Source organism: Triticum urartu, chromosome 2 (genome assembly GCF_003073215.2).
Source record: "Triticum urartu cultivar G1812 chromosome 2, Tu2.1, whole genome shotgun sequence".
NCBI lineage: Eukaryota > Viridiplantae > Streptophyta > Magnoliopsida > Poales > Poaceae > Triticum > Triticum urartu.
This window is the reverse complement of record NC_053023.1, coordinates 117,648,072-117,667,346: the sequence shown is the minus strand read 5'-3', so window position 1 is coordinate 117,667,346 and position 19,275 is coordinate 117,648,072. Positions and strand designations below refer to the sequence as shown.

The 19,275-nt window shown below is 45.8% G+C and overlaps 2 protein-coding genes and 1 pseudogene across 20 annotated transcripts; 1 reads left to right on the top strand and 2 right to left on the bottom strand.

Moving 5' to 3' along the window:
- Positions 1-280: 280 nt before the first annotated feature.
- Positions 281-1,382, bottom strand: LOC125536246 (annotated as a pseudogene).
- Positions 1,383-1,582: 200 nt separating this feature from the next.
- LOC125536248 lies at positions 1,583-5,093 on the top strand. 5 transcript variants are annotated; one of them, XM_048699433.1, is made up of 7 exons: positions 1,583-1,886; positions 2,259-2,373; positions 2,480-2,586; positions 2,728-2,786; positions 2,996-3,010; positions 3,197-3,309; positions 4,641-5,093. In XM_048699433.1, exons 3-7 carry the CDS (start codon positions 2,558-2,560, stop codon positions 4,785-4,787), a joined length of 363 nt encoding a protein of 120 aa, XP_048555390.1. In that variant the 5' UTR covers positions 1,583-1,886; positions 2,259-2,373; positions 2,480-2,557; the 3' UTR covers positions 4,788-5,093. The 5 variants fall into 5 exon arrangements, with proteins under 5 accessions (XP_048555390.1, XP_048555389.1, XP_048555391.1 ...); XM_048699432.1 differs by having other exon boundaries at positions 2,460-2,586; XM_048699434.1 differs by lacking the exon at positions 2,480-2,586.
- A 2,095-nt stretch (positions 5,094-7,188) lies between these two features.
- LOC125536245 (U4/U6 small nuclear ribonucleoprotein PRP4-like protein) lies at positions 7,189-17,884 on the bottom strand. Of its 15 annotated transcripts, none has more exons than XR_007294943.1 (6): positions 16,166-17,883; positions 15,205-15,292; positions 13,254-13,520; positions 8,859-13,134; positions 7,614-7,874; positions 7,189-7,525 (listed from the first exon to the last, which is right to left on the bottom strand). XR_007294943.1 is itself a non-coding variant. In XM_048699431.1 (2 exons), the coding sequence occupies exon 1, from the start codon at positions 17,745-17,747 to the stop codon at positions 16,194-16,196; it is 1,554 nt and encodes a 517-aa protein (XP_048555388.1). In that variant the 5' UTR covers positions 17,748-17,884; the 3' UTR covers positions 15,299-15,555; positions 16,166-16,193. The 15 variants fall into 15 exon arrangements, 1 of the variants encoding a protein (XP_048555388.1); XR_007294947.1 differs by lacking the exon at positions 13,254-13,520 and having other exon boundaries at positions 8,859-12,885; positions 13,069-13,134; XR_007294940.1 differs by having other exon boundaries at positions 8,859-12,652; positions 12,753-13,134; positions 13,254-15,292; positions 16,166-17,882.
- Between the last annotated feature and the right edge of the window lie 1,391 nt (positions 17,885-19,275).

Genomic DNA, 19,275 nt, shown 5'->3' with positions numbered 1-19,275 from the left:
ATAGAGTTCACAATACCATAAAAACTGGCCACAATTCAGGTCTCAATGTTCTCGTCTCCGAGGCCACGACTCGCGCATAAACATCAATGCCGAACAAAACCATCTACGTCGTCCGCCAAAACTGACGGCCCTTCCGATTTCATGGAACGAACCATGCGTCGGACTATCACGGAGAGGACTAAAGGCGTCGAACCAAGCAAACCTTCTCCCATCATATGATCCACCCACCTAAGTACCTACACGCCTTCATTTTTCACAGCAAAGGAATCTCCGCTTTGTTCTCAGTTAGCTACTAGTACTCACGATGTTGTTGCTCGTAGGCATCGTCAGACAGCGCCTCGAGTGATGAGGCAGCCGCCTTGTGCAAAAATCACACCGGCTTCTCGTGCGTTGGCTGGACCGTCCTGGCAGGCAGGGGCACGGGGGCGTCTGGACCGTCGCTGCTGTCAGGCACGGCCAGATGCACGCCGTTTGCCTTGCCGACGCCCGTCGCTTGGATCGCTATGTTTGATGTCGAGTTTGTTACAGGGAGGGTGAAGGTGATTCTCTCGGGTGGAGGCTACGGGGAGTCTGTGATGTAGGTGACCCAGTCGTCCTTCAGCTCCATGGCTTCGTGGTTAGGGAACAATGAGTCCACATGTCCGTCGGAGCCCGTGCTAAGGAGGACGAGATCAAACTTGGGGTAGTCGGTGCTATCTGAGACTCCTACGGTGCGGATCTTGACCAGATGCTTGATGACAAATTCGTAATCCGTCGCTGCGTCCTCCACCGTGGCGCTGTTCCCCGGCCCACACGGAGGCGCCACACAATGCATGCACACGGCGAGGCGATGGCGTGGCCACTGCGTCACGCGGCAGCCCTCGGCCCGATGATGCTCCTAGCGCGACCACGACTATCGGCCTCCGAATAAATTAAGGCGGCGCCACGACAGGCACAAAGGCGGGGTTGCAGCTCCTCATCTCCCGGCCCTGGCGCGGCAACCCCGACGCGCGACGCATCCCGGCGGCGGCCAATGGCGGCTGCCTCCACACGCGGGAAAGGAAACAACGTCGACAAAACGGCGGATCAACAAGATGAAAAAGACACGCAACCGCTGCGCCCGCCGAAGTTGTCTCACCATGCTCCCAGTGCTTTGAACCGCTGCGAAACAAGCAACACCCTCAGAAGGGGAAGCGATAGCGACATTGTTGCTGCCCGGGCAAGTCCGGGGGTTTCCCCCGATACGCCGAGGGAGTTGGGTGGGTGTAAAAACCGACGCCCTTTAGGAAGGGATGATGGCGCCCGAACACGTCCCCGCGTCGGTGTCGAACCTCACACGGATTTCTCCCGACTCTCACCCCACCCTCAGACGTTTCGAAGCCCTCCCTCCCACACACACCATCAATCAGCATGCGCCACCATGGCCTTACTACCAGAAACTTGACTTTTTGCTGTGAGTGGCTTAATTTTCCCGTGAGGCCCGAAGCTCCCCACAGGAATTCGAATATTCCTGGCGGGCAAAATTTGACCCTCACGAGAATAACCTATTTTACTGTAGGTACTTCCATGCTTCTCCTCCACAAATAACTCGTTCTAGCGCCGCCCGCCTCCGACCTCCACTACCGCCCGTATCTCATCTCGTCCACATGCGTCCGCCACGCCCATCCGTCTCCCGTGTCCCGTCCTGACATCCTCTACCGCCGTTCTGCCTTCACTAGCGTCCGCCGCCGCATCCCACCTCCCTCGGCTCACACCCTCCACCGCACTCTAATAGGGTCGTCCGCTACGCGTTGCCGGCGCCTCGTGCTTCCTACTGCAGATCTGGGGAGTCTCTGGTCGCAAATCCAGCAAGCCGCCGCCGCCTCCTCTTCCGATGTGACCTCCTCCTCCTTTTCTCCAAGACCGTGGTAAGTCTCAACTAGGATCTTGAGTTGTTCACCCACGCAAAAAAAAAAAAAGATTCTGAAGTTGTTCATACAAATTATGTATAAGAATAATGGTCTCGGGACAACAGGATCTCGATTTTCTTTTTTCTTGGCTAAGCGACCGAAAGATTTTGCCATATGAGTGACAAATAAGCGCCATTTGCATTTGTTTGTAGTGTGTTGATTTATTCAGTTTTCATTTTCAATAAAGAGCTTTCTTCTTTCTCCTATCTAGAAAATTTTAGGAGCTACTTTTAGGTGTGCTATTAGCACTTCCATTTGTTGATGTCATTGAAAAACTGGAAAATGTTCTTCTCCATATAATTTGTTCCGTTACTTACTATGTGCTTTCAGGAACTCTCTGAGAATTAAGAAACTCTCTTGGTCGCTCGGAACTCTGCACCTCTTCTCTACCGTACAGCTTCTCCATAGTGAGAGAAACCTTAAGATCCAAGTGAAGAAAAGAAAGGTACATGCTTTCTGAACTGATTTCTCGCATACAAATGTCAGTGCTAGTGTTTATATTGGCTTGATAGTGTATTGTATTTGACCCAGGCTTATGCAACAACATGTAGCTTGGTCACTTGCTTTTTCTGTGTTCTTTCTCCTATTGCATCAATGAATAGCAGGCAATTTTTCTCGGTTCACTGGTGATGAGGTCTGGATATTTTCTCAATGTTGGGTATGTGCATTTGATCATGACTTCATGATTGAATTACAGTTTAATGTCCTGTTCTATGTTAATCCTATTATGTTTACAGTCAGGAGTTATTTGTATATACTATTGGCACATCGGATCTAATATCCAGACATAATCATGCAGGATGACCGCCTCACTTCACTACACTAGATTCCATTGCAAAGCTGATGGTAACTCAATTGGTAATGGTATCATATCCCAAAGTACCAAATGTTCATGGTAATGATAAATATGCTTTACTATAATCCATGCGAAATTCAAATAAATATACTTTGCTGTATAATCCATGATAAAATGCATTCTTGGCAGATGCTTTTTGAGGATCTCACTACAATTTATCTTTAGTGGCTGCAACATGCTTTCACTTATAACTATCTGTTTGCACTTGTAGGAATATACTTTGGACCTGAGAAGCAGTGGCGGAGCTACGTTGTAGCTTACAGGGGCCATGGCCCCCCCCAGCCTTGACAAAGAATAGGAAGGAAATTTTTTAAGGGATGCTTGGATTAGAAAAAGTATACACTTTGGCCCCCCCAAACATGTAGTATTTCTGTTTGGCCCCCCCTGAAGATCCTGCCTAGCTCCGTCAGTGCTGAGAAGGCCACCATAATAAACACATATGCTGTGATGAAATCTGGTATGAAAGACCTCGACGAAAGTGGCAATAATGGTGCAATCAGTAGCCAGAAAGCACAAAAGCGCCTTGTATGTTTCATCTCTTTCCCCTTTTTTGTGTTAGCTTGTACATCCTATGCTTGCTGATTCTCTGATTGCTAGTGAAACTTTACTTCTTGTTCAATGCCTACTTCTGAAACTTATTGCTAGTAAAACCTCTTGCTTGCGAATTGCCTAGGAACCTTGCATCTGTCCACCTATGTTTTTAAGGCGTCGCCTAAGCGTCGCCTAAGCGTCAAGGCGCCCCAGGATGGCAAGGCGTCTACCCCGCCTTAGACAGACATGAAGTGTACGGCTGTGGCTGCCCTAGTTCTGGCTGCTCCTGGGGCTTGGAGATGACGGCCCCGCTGTCTCCCGGCACCATGAAGAGGAGGGAGGACTGGGAGCTCCTGGGGCTTGCTGCTGTGAGGGAGAAGGGTGGGGCCATGAAGAGGAGAGGGGACTGGAGGAGGGAGGGAGGACCAGAAGGGTGTGGCTTCGTGGCGGCTGTGGTGGGAAAGAAGGGAAGGAGATAGTGGAATTAGGTCACGGGGTGTATATGGCCACTAGATGGGCTTTTGGGCCACTGGGAGGTGCATAAGTAGTGGCCCATCTCTCAGCCATTGCTCTTTTTCTAGTATTAATATGTGCAGACCTATTGATGACTCTTTTCCTGCAATGTTTAAGGCGTCGCCTTGCCTCGCCTTACCGCCTCGCCTTGGCGCTTAGGCGTCAGAGCGGCCCTCCTCCGCCTTATGACGCTTTACCGCCTTAAAAACATAGCTGTCCACACAATATTCTACTGTAACCTTTTGCTCGTCCCTTTGGTACTTAGGCAAGTTTGATGTGACTATCATTTATAGCTTCCTTTCTTGAAGTTCTGATTAGCTAGAGCTTGTCTTGTTGGTTCAAGCTAGAAGTATTTCTAGTTGTTTCTTTTGTATGAACATGTATCAGCGTGCTAAGTAAGTTGCAGATTTGTTTTTCCTTTTTATATCATGGTTAGGAATTTGTAATTCTTTTGCGGTAAGTTATCCTTTTAATTTAGTCGTTTTTCAGCAAGCTCAGCCATGTTTCTTTTCTGCTGATAGTACACCTTGTATATCTTACTATGTTTGTTGGTGTATGTGATTATGAGATCTTACGAATTTTAGATAATGATTTATGAAACCTGGAGCACAACAGAAGGCAGAGATGTAAACAGAACTAAGTGCACCTTGCTACTATTGGAATTAATTGTAATATTGCAAATCTGGTTACTTTGGAAGCAAGACCTGATAGCTTCATAAACCTGTTATAAAATGGTTGGAGATTACTGAAATAGCTTCAAATCATGTGTTCTTATGTGCCTGTTCTCATTAATGTTGTGTATGACTTTGTAGGTAAACACGGATTCATCTCATGTTAGTTCAGAGGATGGCCCTATCGACCATGATGTCGACCATTGCAACAATGACAGCGGCAATGATGAGGAGAACATTGGTGGTACCGATAACAATTGTGGCTTCAATCCTGATGGTGTCTCCTGAGGAGGATCTCACTAGTCACTTGCATGGCAATTGATGATTAATGGTCTTTATGGTATTCTGGATATGTGTGTAGTAGTACCATATGCTCCGGGCCAAACTTAGCAGCTTATCCTTTTGTTGCATTCACTTTTCTAAAGTGATGTCCTCATTAACCTAGGAGGCTTTCTATCCATGTAGTTTGATATCACTGCAGTGTTTTGTGCACTGTGATGGATATGATAATTAGAGTGGTGGTGGCCAGTATGTATGTAGCACTGTTGTATGCAACTCTTGGTCAAGTCTATATATGGACTCAACTTTATGTGACGTCTATAGATTGTTTTTTTGGATGCTTGGTTGCCATTGATATATGATATGGACAATTTTCTTAGTATCTATTTACCAGAAATTATACTGATTAAATGCATGGTTAATCGCAATAAATGAAATATTGTTTTCCTGGTGTCTTTTTCCTGACGGGAACCATCACAATAAGCTGATTTCTAAACCTGACGGATCTAAGTTTTTCCTGGGCATGGCCGACAGGAAAAACCGCCAGGAAAATAATTCCTGTTGGTTTACCGTCAGCCATGCTTGAAAAAAAGGGACTTATATGCAATGCTTGAAAAAAAGGGACTTATATGCAATGCTTGAAAAAAAGGGACTTATATGCAATGCTTGAAAAAAAGGGACTTATATGCAATGCTTGAAAAAAAGGGACGCACCTTTGCTGGAAACCAGAAGCAGCAGAAGCATACCGGGCCTGCAGGTCCGACCAAGCCTCGGAGGGGCCTGTGAAGCCCCGCCACCGCGATGCAGGAGGACCGAACCGGCCCGCCTATAACCCAGATGGGGCCCAAGGGCCTAGATCTAGGTCGGGGGCGACACGTCGGACCAGCTCACCGGCGGCCACCACTGAACCGGCCCGCCTATAACCCAGATGGGGCCCAAGGGCCCAGATTTGGGTCGGGGGCGACGCGTCGGACCAGCTCACCGGCGGCCACCACTGAACCGGCCCGCCTATAACCCAGATGGGGCCCAAGGGCCCAGATCTGGGGCGACGCGTCGGACCAGCTCACCGGCGGCCACCACCGAACCGGCCCGCCTATAACCCAGATGGGGCCCAAGGGCCTAGATCTGGGCCGGGGGCGACGTGTCAGACCAGCTCACCGGCGGCCACTACCGAATCGGCCCGCCTATAACCCAGATGGGGCCAAGGGCCCAGATCTGGGCTGGGGGCGACGCGCCGAACCAGCTCACTGGCAGCCACTACCGAACCGGTCCGCCTATAACCCAGATGGGGCCCAAGGGCCCAGATCTGGGTCAGGGGCGACGCGTCGGACCAGCTCACCGGCGGCCACTACCTCGCCGCCAAGGGGCAGCACCACCGCGGACTAGCAACCCGGGGATCGCCGGACCGCCTGCCGTCCAAGTAGCACCGCCATCCAGACTCACCCTCGAGTGGGAGGCCAGGACACGCGGGGAAGGGAGATCCCGACGCCGCCGACACCGCCCGGGCGGCGGCAGGGAGGGGCGGGGAGGATGGACGCTAGGGGCATGGCGAGCAGCGTCGCCTCGGTCGCCGCTTGCGGCGCAGGGAGGGGGAGGAAGGGGTCGGGAAGGGGGCGAAGGGGCTGGCCGCGACGGCGGACTCCGGCCGCGGCAGCGGCGGCTACGTGCTGGATGGGGGAGCCGGCGGCGGCGCTAGGAACCCTAGATGTGAGTTGTTTCCTTTTATGTGCGGTTGTGTTGTTGGTGCCCCAGTTGCTATATTAATATAGCGGGGTGCGGGGCGCAAGCCTGTTTCGGCCTCCACACGCGGAGGGGTTCTCCATTAACGTAAGAACATTATTTCATTCGTAACTTTGCTTTATCACTTTGACATATTTCCAGTTTAGCCCTCAAATATTACTTTAACATGAATCGTGCCACTAAAAAAGAATCTGGCTCACACCCGAAGTGTTCTCCCTCCTCCTTATCAGCTACTCCCTCTATAAGCAAATACTCCCTCCTTTCCTAAATATAAGTCTTTTTCTTTTTAGAGATTTCAATATGCACTACATATGGCTCTAAAAAGACTTATATTTAGAAACGACATTTTAGATCACTACCTAATGATCTAAAACCATTATATTTGTTTATAAGAGTATTATTTTGCATGTTCATCCAATACCACTAATACAATGGGCCAATGATCTGCATGTTAAGAATATAATAATAATTCAATGAAAGTATCCACATAACACCAACACTCACGCTTACAATTCCCCAATACTGGCAAAACATAACTGCCACCGCCACCCACTACACTTGCGATTGCAGTTTCCCAATAGTGGAAAAACATAAAATCATATAATCAACGACATGGCCCAGGAATAACAAATCCATATAATGAATAGATTCCACGTTGAAGAGTAACTGATGGTTCTGGAAAATATCTCATGTAATAAAAATCATTTTTACTAGTAGTACAAAAAAATTCCTTTAGAGAACACTGAATGTCACTTGGAACTCGGTAACCAGCAGCAGGAGAAATTCAGAAATAATTACTGCTATAGAATTGAATACTTAACGAACTAATTACATCAGGATGCAAAGAGATTCGGTGGCGCGACTTCACTGCCATCGTACAGGTTTGAACTTGGTGTTCATCGTACAGGTTTGAACTCAGCACACGGAAGCAACACTCTATCCCTGGGGCTACAAGTTAAGCAACAGTAATTTGTCGGCCCTAGAGCGGAACAATTCGCTTGTACAAGCTGCATAAGGAGAGTTGTTTATGAAGAGCGAGATTACAGTTACAGAGAACAATAAATTTCAATATTTCAGTCACTTGCCTCAACTTACCCAGCATATCCTTCAGCCTTCACAAACTTACGGAGCCCATCAGATAAACCTCTTGCAAAGGCAAGTTGTGTCTGAACACGGACCTTCACAACCTCCATGGCTCCATAGAGCAGAGGGCAACATCGGCGATAGCCTCAGCTGAAGCAGAACCAGCCAGATAGATCAAAGTCTTGTGCAATACTGAAGAAATCCTTTGCCCCTTTGCTCTTTCAGGAAAACACCAAATCCGGAAGTGATGCTCTTACAATTGGCTGGGTCAATCTAACAAAATAGGCAAGCGATATTTTCATTACTAGCTGGTTTCACAACAATGATAACACATAGCAGACCAACCGAGTGCGGTTACAAATCATGCAAAAAAAAAATGGATGCCATATTTTGTTGGCACTTGGTTGGCAGAAACGACTACTTATGTAATAAATTTAAAGAATTACATGGACTAACTCTGGATGTTTGCAGAAGCCAGTCTGCAGTATCCTGTCCAACCAAATAGGAATATTCAATAGCAATTAACTAACATAACATCTGTGGAGGATTGGTTGAGCCAGCCCCTCATCCCGTCGATCGATCAGAGTGAAGAATAACTGGGTCACTAATAGAGTTTCTATATATATAATTGATCTTCTATTATTCTCAGGCAACAAGGGACGAGGATACTGCAGCTTCCTCTCCTAACCACTTCTACTGTGCCTCATAGAAATAGCTTTTCTTCACTGATGTGATTTGGATTTTTGCTCTATGCAGCCATTTCCTGTGATTAAGTTCAGAAGATGGCGACAGCGGTTGGTCAAATTAGTTAATTAATTTATTTCATATATATGCTTTGAAAAAAAAACTATGTTCATAAATCATGCTGTATGAGCTTAGGATGCACCCAGTCATTATTCATTAGAATCAAGTAGTTTGTTTGTTCAGCAATCTAGCTGGAGGCATCAGATTTTACTTTTTGGACTGTAGGTTACGTTGCTGGTGACACCACTCAGTTGGTCCATTGGTGTTGCTGTATTGTGAATCTAGGTGTTTGGGGTAAATGAATTTCTTTATGTTGCGGAGCTGAAAAGGCACTTTGATAGTTTGGCACTGGCAGTAGCCATGCAATGGGTCAAGGAGAGATTGTATTTAAAACTTTGATAGTTTTGACGAATTGTGAAATACTGAATCTGCAAGGTGTTTTACTGTGGTTGCAGCTTTTAATGGTTATCTTGCAGGTGATGTAGCAACTATAAACAAGGAAATAACATGTACCTGTGTGGCGGTTGTTTTCTCTGTTCATCAGCCTCTGCTGCGGTTGAGGTACATTCTTTTTTTTTTTGACTGTACACAGTAGGGAAAATCCCTGAAAGGCCCCAAAGGGGCAGGTCTTACAGGCTTGAGGTAAGCCAACAGAACAAAAATAGAACCTAAAATAAAATAAAATAAAAGCTATCTAAAAAGGCCAAACAGAGAGAAGTAAAAGAAAAGAAAAGAAAAACCAAGAAAATTACAATACAGAGTCCAGCCATGATTGATACAAAGTGGAGTACTTCTTCATTCTGAATTTTAACAAATTGAGCTCCATGAAGTAGGTGTCCTTTCATCTTTGAAATGAAGGGGGGATTTGGGAATATCCTGTTGTTTCTAGTTATCCAGATGGCCCAAGAAGCCAAAATAATAATGTCCATAGCAAAAGGCAAGGCCAGACTCTGCTTCATATCTTCAATGGTCTGTAAGACTGACAGAGCTACATTTTTGTTGGGGCAAACAAAGTTCCAACAAAAAGCAGCAAAAGGGCATCCCCAGAATAGGTGTAAGGTTTCTTCCTGTTGACAATCCATCACAACACAGTTGTATGTGTCCAAATGAAATGTTTTTCTTCTGAGTAGGTTAAGCACCATCCAGAAAAAACTTTGTGCTTGGGTTGACATGATGTGTTCCAAACCCACTGGAAGTGAGGTGGTACAATTTTAACTCCAATCATGCAGGTATATGCTTTTGAAGAAGAGAAATTAGCAGACCCCCATAAATAGCTCCAGGTGTCATTACAATCCCTGTATTCAGATGATCTAACCTCCTCACAGATGATCTCAAGTTGCTGGAATTCCTCATAAGCTTGTGTAGACAGGGGGAGGTGAAACAGGTCTTCCAAATATTCCAAGTTGGTAGCTTCCTGAACTGATAATAGAGTATTCTTTGTAAAAGAGGATAAGTGAGGCAGGCATTGAAATAGACATGTAGAGTGCCATTGATCAGTCCAGAATAGAGCAGACTTCCCATCACCAATACTGCATATGGCCATGGATTTGAATAAGTCAAGCAGTTTCAAATTTGTCTTCCACCAAAAAGATCCAACCATGTTCTGACCAGGCAACATGCCATTACTGTAATAAATTTCCCAAAAAACAAATTTACCCATGGAATGTTGTGACTGTTAAAGAATTTGTGCAAGTTTTTCAGCAGAAGAGCATTGTTTTGCACACTTAAGTTGCAAATTCCCAGGCCTCCTTGATTTTTAGGTCTAGACACCACACTCCAAGCAACCATTGCTGGCATGTGATCTTCCATGTCTGATCCTCTCCAGAGAGAGTGTCTAAGATATTTTGCAATTTGTTTTTTGATGGTCTGTGGTATATCCAAGCAACACATGAAAAAGATTGGTAAAGATGCAAGAATAGATTTGACCAGTAACAGTCTCCCAGCTTGTGTCATGAATGTTGCCAGTCCCATTAGTTTTTTTGCAATTCTCTGCACCAAGTGGGTTTAACTAGTCCAAGTGGCAATCCAAGATATGTGAATGGAAAATAACCTCTTTTGCATCCCAAGGTGTTAATCATGATGTCAGATCTGTCTTCAGATAAGTTGATAGGAATCAAATTTGATTTGTGATAATTTACCTTGAGACCTGTAGCAGTAGCAAAAGTATTGAGCAAAGCCTTGAGATTGAACAAATGAACTGGGTTTGTCTTCATAATGATCAGGGTATCATCAGCATATTGCACAACAGGGAAATCAGGACAGCTACCCACATTTAAAGGGGGTATAACTAACTTTCTGCTCATTGCTTTGTTTAGGATGGATTGAAGTAGGTCTACAGCAAGGACAAACAGTAGAGAGGAGAGGGGATCACCTTGCCTGACCCCTCTCTTACAATAAAATTCCTTTCCTGGCACTCCATTGAGTATCACAGAAGATGAGGCATAATTAAATAGCACTTTCATCCAGTGAATCCATTTACTACCAAATCCTTTAGCCTTGAGAATTTCCAAAATTGCTTGGTGTTCAATTTTGTCAAAAGCCTTTTCAAAATCCAATTTTAACACAACCACTTGCTCTTTAGAGGCATGGCACTGGTGCAGGTATCCATATGCCCAACCCAAGCAATCTTGGGTTGCTCTGTCCTTGAGAAACCCATATTGATTAATGTGCACAATCTTCAAGATGATTTTTTGTAACCTGTTTGCCAATAGCTTGGTGATGATTTTGAGGCAACTATTTAGCAAGGATATAGGTCATTTGGTGATATGGGGCAATCCACCTTTGGAATGAGAGTGATGTATGAGGAATTAATGCTTTCCAAATTGATGTTCCCTGCATGGAAATCATGAACTAGTTGCCTGATGTCTGGACCAATGATACCCCAACAAGCTTTGTAGAACTCATTATTGAAACCATCAGGACCAGGAGATTTGTCATTGGGTAGTTCCTTAACTACATCATTTATCTCCTGATCAGTAAAAGGAGTTTCCAAACTTTCAAAGAGGGCATGGTCAAGTTGTTGATGTAAAATATCCCGGAGATCAAAATGCATAGTAGTTTCTTCAGTCATGCCCAATCTTTGCTTGAAAGCATTCCACAAAATAGCTGATTTTCCATCATGATCAGTAATCTTCACCTTGTCATCGTTCTGAAGAATAGCAATGTGATTGTTTCTAAGGTTTATGGTTGCTTTTGTGTGAAAAAAAATTGTGTTCTCATCTCCAAATTTAACCCCTTTGATTCTCCCTCTTTGCTTCCAATAAATCATTTGGTTCTTAAGGACCACAAGTAATTCTTCTTTAACAAAATAGATCTGCAATTCCATTCGCAAAGACTTGACTCTCTGAACTCCTCAAAAGTATCAAATAATCCAATCCAGTCATTCAAGGTGGCAATTTGCTTTTTAAGATCTAACAATTGTTTTGCCCATAACTTAATAGCCGTTCCCAAATTCTTAAATTTAGTAGTAATTTTCTTAGCAAAGTCGGTGTAACCCACAGGTATGTGCAAGCATTGGCCACCATCTCTTTGAAAGTGTTGTGGTGAAGCCAGAAATTTTCAAACCTGAAAATGTTTGATTTAGCAATGGAAGTCCCTATTTTGATCATACAAGGCAGGTGATCAGAAATTGGTCTAGCAAGGGGTAGCACCACAGAGTCAGGATAAGAGGTAAGCCAAGCTGCAGAGGTGAAGAACCAGTCCAACTTTTCCGAAAGAGGGCCGAGTTGCATATTAGACCAACTAAATTGTCTGCCTTTTAGGGGCAACTCAACAAAACCTAATTTGCTAATGGCCTCATTAAAAAGAAGCATCTCATTGGCATCTCCCCCAGCTCTGTTTCTATCAGATGGGCTTCTAATGAAGCTGAAATCTCCTATGATCATCCAGTCTACTTCATTTGGCATATGGATATTAGCAAACCAATCAATGAACTCCAACTTATCTTCATGCACAAGACTGGGCCAGCTGAGGTATTTTTCAGAATGTCAGAGAAGTAGTTGAAGATTTCCCCCTTTCTGTTCATGCTGAGGTGAGAGATGGGCAAGAGTGCCCTTTTGGAGAAGCGTATGTGCGGTTTGCGCGGGTTCGGGACAGAGATAGGTTAATAAGAGACAATCCGCATGCATTTGGAGATATATTCCTTACTTTTGTCAAACACAATGAGGAGAGAAATTGGAGACGCACCTATTTTAACAGAGATGTTTGGTTGCTGCTGACTGGAGTCCCTTTTGATTTTTGGACCACTGAAGATCTGACGCATGCGATCAGCAAGTTTGGTAGGTTGATGATGTGGGAGAAGGATGAAACTAGGAGAGGAGGGGTTTTAGTTAATGCTAAAGTAACTGATCTTGGCAGCATCCCCAAGAGCTTAATATGGTGTGAGGGAGAGGATTTTGAAGAGGATACCTGGTCATGCTCTATGGAATTGCTTCTTGAGAACATGCTTGGGCGAGGGCCAGCTGATGAGGACCCGTTCCCTCCACCTGGTGTAGACCCCCATCCAGTGGCGGATCCAGGATTTGAAGTTACCCGGGGCAGACTTTTAAAGTAAACAAAATCCGAATCCATGATGGTATCAAACAAGACAATCAACACCATAAATTTAGCAAGTAGTATGCATACAGATAAGACAATCAACACAAACAATTGTTCAAAGTAGTTTCAATCTCAAGAACTAGGTAAAAAAGCATTAAAAACAACCAAAACAATTATAAGGCTTAACTTGTGCTCCCGCTGATTGAATCTTTCGTTCTTCATCCCAAAATGTCCAATCTTCAAGTCCAGGTACCTAAAACATGCACAGATTGTTCAAAAAAATGCACAAAAAATAAAATATAAATCTTAGCATAATATGACACTTATACCAACAAAAGATAAGAAAAGAAGATTGGGGGAGAGCAGAAGAACCTGCTGTTTGTGTCCTCCATGGCTGCTTGCTTGTACTTGTAAGCGCGGCGCATGGCTATTCCAGTGGCGAAGTTGCCAGAAATTGGGAACGGCAAGGCGGCGACCCGGCTCTCAGATCTCCATTAAGCACCATCTATCGGGCTTGGGCAGCACCAGGGTGAGGCAGCGAGCCGGCGGCGGAAGACGTGATGGCCTAATGCCCAGATTTGTTTACTCCGTCGATCGTGATGGGAAGTTAGAGAAATTGGGGAACGTCAAGGCTTGAAGCTGTACATAAAAATGGGCTCCTGCTTAATTGGGCCTTTACTACCAACTTATAAGACGTACTAGCTGGCCCATCTCAAAAATGAATCGTTATTTCGCTCCTCGTCTTCCTCCTCGGCTGATCCCACGATCGAACACACAGGTTACAGGGAACACGTCTCATCTTCCATGGCGGCCACTAACCAAAGTAGTAGAGGAGCTACCCTAGGTCCCAAAATTTACCCGGGGCGGCCGCCCCTACACGACCCCACGCTGGCGCCGCCCCTGCCCCCATCCTCTGCTTGAAAATGCTGATAACCTTCAAGGATTTGAACCAGATGACAACCAGTTAAACAATGACATTCCAGATGATGATGGATGGGATGAAGGTAGCTATTGGGCCATGCCCCAGCAGGAGGATCAGGAGGTCATTCAACCACAGGTTCAAGAGGAGCTAGTTGTGGACAATGATGAACTCCATGGCAATGGCAACAGCTTATCCTGGGCATACTTAGAGGTACATTCTGCTTGGTGCTACTCCTTTGTTTGTCGCCTAGGTTGCTGTTTACCATGGTTACCATTAGGATATAGGATCTGCAAGGTTGCAACATAGTTCTCGCCATCAAGTTTTTTACAATCGTAGCTAAACCCAAAATTGTTTTCCTATTCAGAAGATAGAAATAAAGTTTAGAGAAACACATGCGTACCGGCTGCCAATTTAGTGCACGGGTACAGCCAGTCAACCCCTCTTGATTTTTAGTTCATTGGTTAATTAAGAATGTAGAAATGAATTCCTCTTTGTTTATGGATTCCCCACTTTTTCCAGGGGAATTATTTTCTAAGTAAATACAGACGGAGAGATACCACAGTAATTAAGGTTTCCTTTGTTTGACAGTCCAACACCAGTAGTAATAAATTCCCTATTGAACACTTACACTGAAAGTGAGCATATTTTGGAAAAGCAGCTAGGAATCTTTGGTTTGAAAGAGTCATACTCCCTCCGATCCAAATTAATTGACACACACTTAGTACAACTTTAATACAAAGTTGTACCAAGTGTGCGTCAACTAATATGAATAGGAGGGAGTACATCTATTAAGTCAAGATATATACTGTCAAGATTCTGACGTTGTTCTATATTGCTGTCACATGAGAATAATAGCACCAAAATAAAGGCCAGGTGGTGGTAACTTGCAGTCGAATATATTAATACCTTTTCTGAGCAAAAAAGGAACGTGACTGCACTTAATTTGTCCTTCAGGAAAAACGTTGTGGATGATGAGATTATGAATACAACCCCTGTCAACATTTAAGAGGTGGCGGATAGGCATGTCTATGGGCATGCGATTAGAGAAACACATACACAAGATCAGGACGTATTCCTAGACTGGCAACTATGCTAGGATGATACGTGAGACAGTGGGATGTATCAAAATTATACCATTCCGGTAATTACACTATGTATTTCCACCCTTCTGTTTCCAGCTGATACATAACTTCTGCTACATGAATCAATCCAGCTTCTCTGTACGGCGTTACGTCTAAAGATCAGTGTGCACTGCTGCTCATTCAATTATGTTTGTCTAAATACTTGCATCTTCTGTACTGATATAATGTTAACTGAAAACTGGCAATCTTTTCCAGTCATGTTTGGTGGAATTTCCACTAAGGTACTATAGAAAATGTATGGCATGCCTGGCAAACATACCTATCAGATATGCTTTTCGATCTGCAGTTCTCCCAGTCTGCAACTCTGTGTTTATACGCGCTGCCAAGTTCGCTGTGAAGCAATATTGCTGTGAAGAACATGTGTTAGCCTGAAAGCATCAATAATTGTGCACATTGTGGTACATTTATAGTGAGATGGGCCATTTGTTTTTTATTTGAGTTATGGACTGCTTGTGTTTCTCTTATGGTTATTTCTGTCGGATGCTTTGTTGAGAGAAATAGTGGCATCGTCGGAGGCAGCTCTTCCATTTAACAGAAAAAGGCTGAACATACCACCAGCTGAAGTAATGTCTACTTCATTTTCCAATACCAAAGATGTCTGGGCAAAGAGCTGCAAATCAAAGACGCTTCCTGGTGAAGAAATATTTTGTTGGCTAGTTTCCATGTAATGAAGTTTACTGAATCCTTATGGAAGAAGTGTACCGTTGATTCTATCTTATCATATGCTATCTTATGCAAGGTATTAACTATCTTAACAGCTATTTCAACCCCATGTTTCCAAATGTGATCGATTCTAAATTGCGCACGCTCAAGTATATATTTTTCAAAGAGAAATCCTCATTAATTTTTCATCCGAGGGTTTCAATTGATGCCCTAAGTGGTTGCTAAAACCTAATGTTACCAAGAAAGACCATCCTTTTCAAAGCACTCTGGGTTTTAAATGGGACCTTGCGCCATTTGGCGCTGCATGTTACCCGAATGACGTAACTAATTATGCAAGCTCAAATATATATTTTGAAACATAAGTCTTTCTTAATTTTTCATATATAAGGATTACAATTCGTACCCTAAACCTAAAGTTACTATAACAAATACAAATATTTTGGCGCAACGGGTAATCTAGTATTTCAAAGGCCAAGGATTATAGACACAATAAAATAGCATCATCGAATGTAAAGAGCTTGGAACAACAGATCAGCAAAAGGACAGACTAGCACAACCTGTTTCCAGCAACGGTGGAATCAATGCTTAATCCAGCTCCATCTCATTATCCCGCGCGCTGCCTCTGCATGACCAGATCTTTATCGTTCTATCAAGTGAAACAGTCACAATCTGTTGTCCATCTCCACTAATATCCAGACTAGTAACGTTTGACTCATGGCCTGACAAGCTTTTAATTGGTTTGTAATCCCGAGTTGACCATAGCGCTGCTTTAGTGTCATAGGAAGATGTTGCTAAATAATAACCCTCCTGGGGTTCAAATTTCACATGCGAGATGAGACTCTTATGTGCTGGTATAGAATATAACATTTGTCTGGTCCTCAAATCCCATATTCGACAGAAATTGTCTTCACTCACGGTTGCAACCAGATGACCATTAGGTGAGAAGGTGACTCCTAGGACAGGTTTGACATGTCCAATGAGGGTACAGTACAATCTTCCTGATCTTAGATCCCAAACTCGAGCACTCGCATCAAACCCACAAGATGCAGCTAAAGAACCGTCCGGGTGAAAGCTGACACCATATACACTTCTGCTATGTCCCTCCTGGAGTAGAAGTTCAGTTCCAGTGTTGATGTCCCACAATCTCCAGGTCTTGTCAAAGCTAGCTGTACCAAGGTACTTTCCAGATGGATGAAAAGCAAGGCGAGCAAGACGATCCAGGTGGCCATCAAAAGACATCAGAAGTGACCCATCGCTGTTCCACAATTTGGCAGTTTTATCAGCTGAGGCTGTCGCTAAGCAGTTGTCGACTGGGGAGAAGGCAACATCAGTTGCACGTTCTGTATGGCCTTTCAGGGTTGCGATTCTGGTTATCTGTGGCAAGCTCCATACTTTGACGATCCCACTCCAGGAGCTTGTGGCGAGCATTGAGGCATCCCGGGAGAAGGAGCAGCCGGTGAGCGGGCGGTCGTCTCCAATCTCGCTGCGCTCAAGCGCGAAATCCGCCGCCTGCTTCACGACAAGGGCGGCCTCTGCCTCGGGGTCCTCGTCGGGGTCGGCGAGGCGTCGCTTGGCCCTCTCGACCCTGGCCTTGGCGCGGGGCAGTGAGTACATGGCGATGTCGACGCGCGCCTGGAGCAGTTGGTTGGTCCCCTCGGTGAAGAACGGGTACTTGATCTGCTCCGCGCCCTCGTCGTCGTCGTCGTCGCCCGGGACTACCTGTTCGTCCTCCTGCGCGCGGAGGAGGCGGTCGAACTGGCCCTCGGCCTCGAGGCGGGCCATGAGCGCGCGCAGGCGGTCGCGGCGCTCCATCGCGCCCTCGCCGAAGAGCGTGATGGGCTCGCCGAGGCGGCGGAGGCGCGCGCGCACGGCGGAGTCGTTGGTGGGCACGGCCATGGCGTAGGCGCGCCGGCGCTGCAGGAGCTCCTGCACGGCGCGCTCGTGGCGCTTCCGCGCGGCGCGGTGGTCGTCGGAGACCTCGTAGCCGACCTCGTCATCGTCCCCGCCTCCGGCAGCGGCGGATGTGGAGGCGGGGGCGCGGGGTGGGACGGGGACGGGGACGGGGGCGATGGGTGGGTGGACGGGGAGGGGGGCCATGGGAGGGGTGATGGCAGGGGGTAGGGGCCTGGGGTTCTCCATGGACGCTAGCCGGGGTTTGGGAACGAGGACTAGGGTTTTGAGCTGCGAGGCGGCGGCGGCGGTGGTGGTAGCGGCGATCTGTGACCAATATTTTATTGCCGAAGAAGAGAATTCGAAGTTCGTCCAGTTTTCCGGCCTTTCCGGTGGCTATCAGAATACCGAGCGCCCGAAAGATTCGGCCTGCGTTTGAATTTGGGATCTGGTCAAGCCCGTCCCAGTACACACACAAAAGAAAACATAAATAACCTCACAGCCACTACACAAACCCTAGGCCACAATCCGGCGCCACTCTCTTTCCTCTTCTCTCTCTCGGCCGCTAGCGGCGACATGATTCGAGCAAGGCGGCAGCGCAAACGCTGCATCCTTTCGGGGGTGTGCAAGCTGCACGTCGTTGGTTGGCATGGGGGCGCAGGAGGGGTGAGGCTCCCCACATCGACTCGCGTCCGAATGAAACTTGACCGCGTGCACATTGGTGAAGTCTTCGACAACCCGATGCTCTCTCTTCTAGTCATGACCGGCCGCGGGAGGGGGCGAGGCGCTGCTCCATCGACTTGGGGCCAGAGGGAGCTCGAGCTCGTGGTCATTGGTGTTGTCTCCGGCGACCAGGACGCATCCGAATAATGTGGCATCGTCGACATATGGATCAGAGGGAGGGGTGGATGCAGTGGAGAGCGATGGTGTGGGGCGATAGGTGGAGGTGGACGGTGGCATTGGCGGCGAAAGCAACTTGGCGGAGGAGGACAATGAGCATGGCCATGGCCGAGGCCGTGACAACAGAGGCTCAACATGACCAACAACAATACCACCCTATGGAAGGGGAAGGGGACGCGAAGGCAGGGGAGGAGGTATGTTTCTTGGAGCGGCTAGATGACAGTTGACTGAAAACAATATTTGGGCCAGTCAACTGACCACAATTTGTTTCAGTCGATTTGTGTACTAGCGAGGCTTCCCTTGGGTAGTAGTGGACCGACCAATGTATGCATGTCCTTTCACCAACTAATAGCAAAGCTGAGTTGCTGAATTTTGTAATCTCATATTGTTTCATAAGCAAGCGGTGCCATGACAAGTTGTCCTATGCGTGTGTAAGATGAGATGAGTTGAGCCTGACTGGATAAGACATGGCTAGAAAAAAAAAGGAAGATTGTTTTTTTTTTCGGCGTGGAAGATTGCTAGTATGATTGTTTACAATATGTAAGAATAAGCATATAATAGAGGAGTATTTTGCAAAACAAAAGTTCTCTAAGACGGAATGAATTGGTTCCATTAGTATTACCCATAGAGAAGTTCTTTTAAAAGAATACATTCATGTCTTCAGTATTACACTTTAAGAAGAAAAAATGAAAAAAATAATGACAAGATTTTCACACAATTTACTCAGAAAATGCACTTTTTAAAAAATATGCAGGAATAATTCTATACTAGTAGAATTTTGGCAAAAAGGGGTTTTCTAAGAATGAATTAGTGGCATTGGTACTAACCTTAATAAAGATGAAAAAAAGAGACAACTCAAACAAATAATAACAAAAAT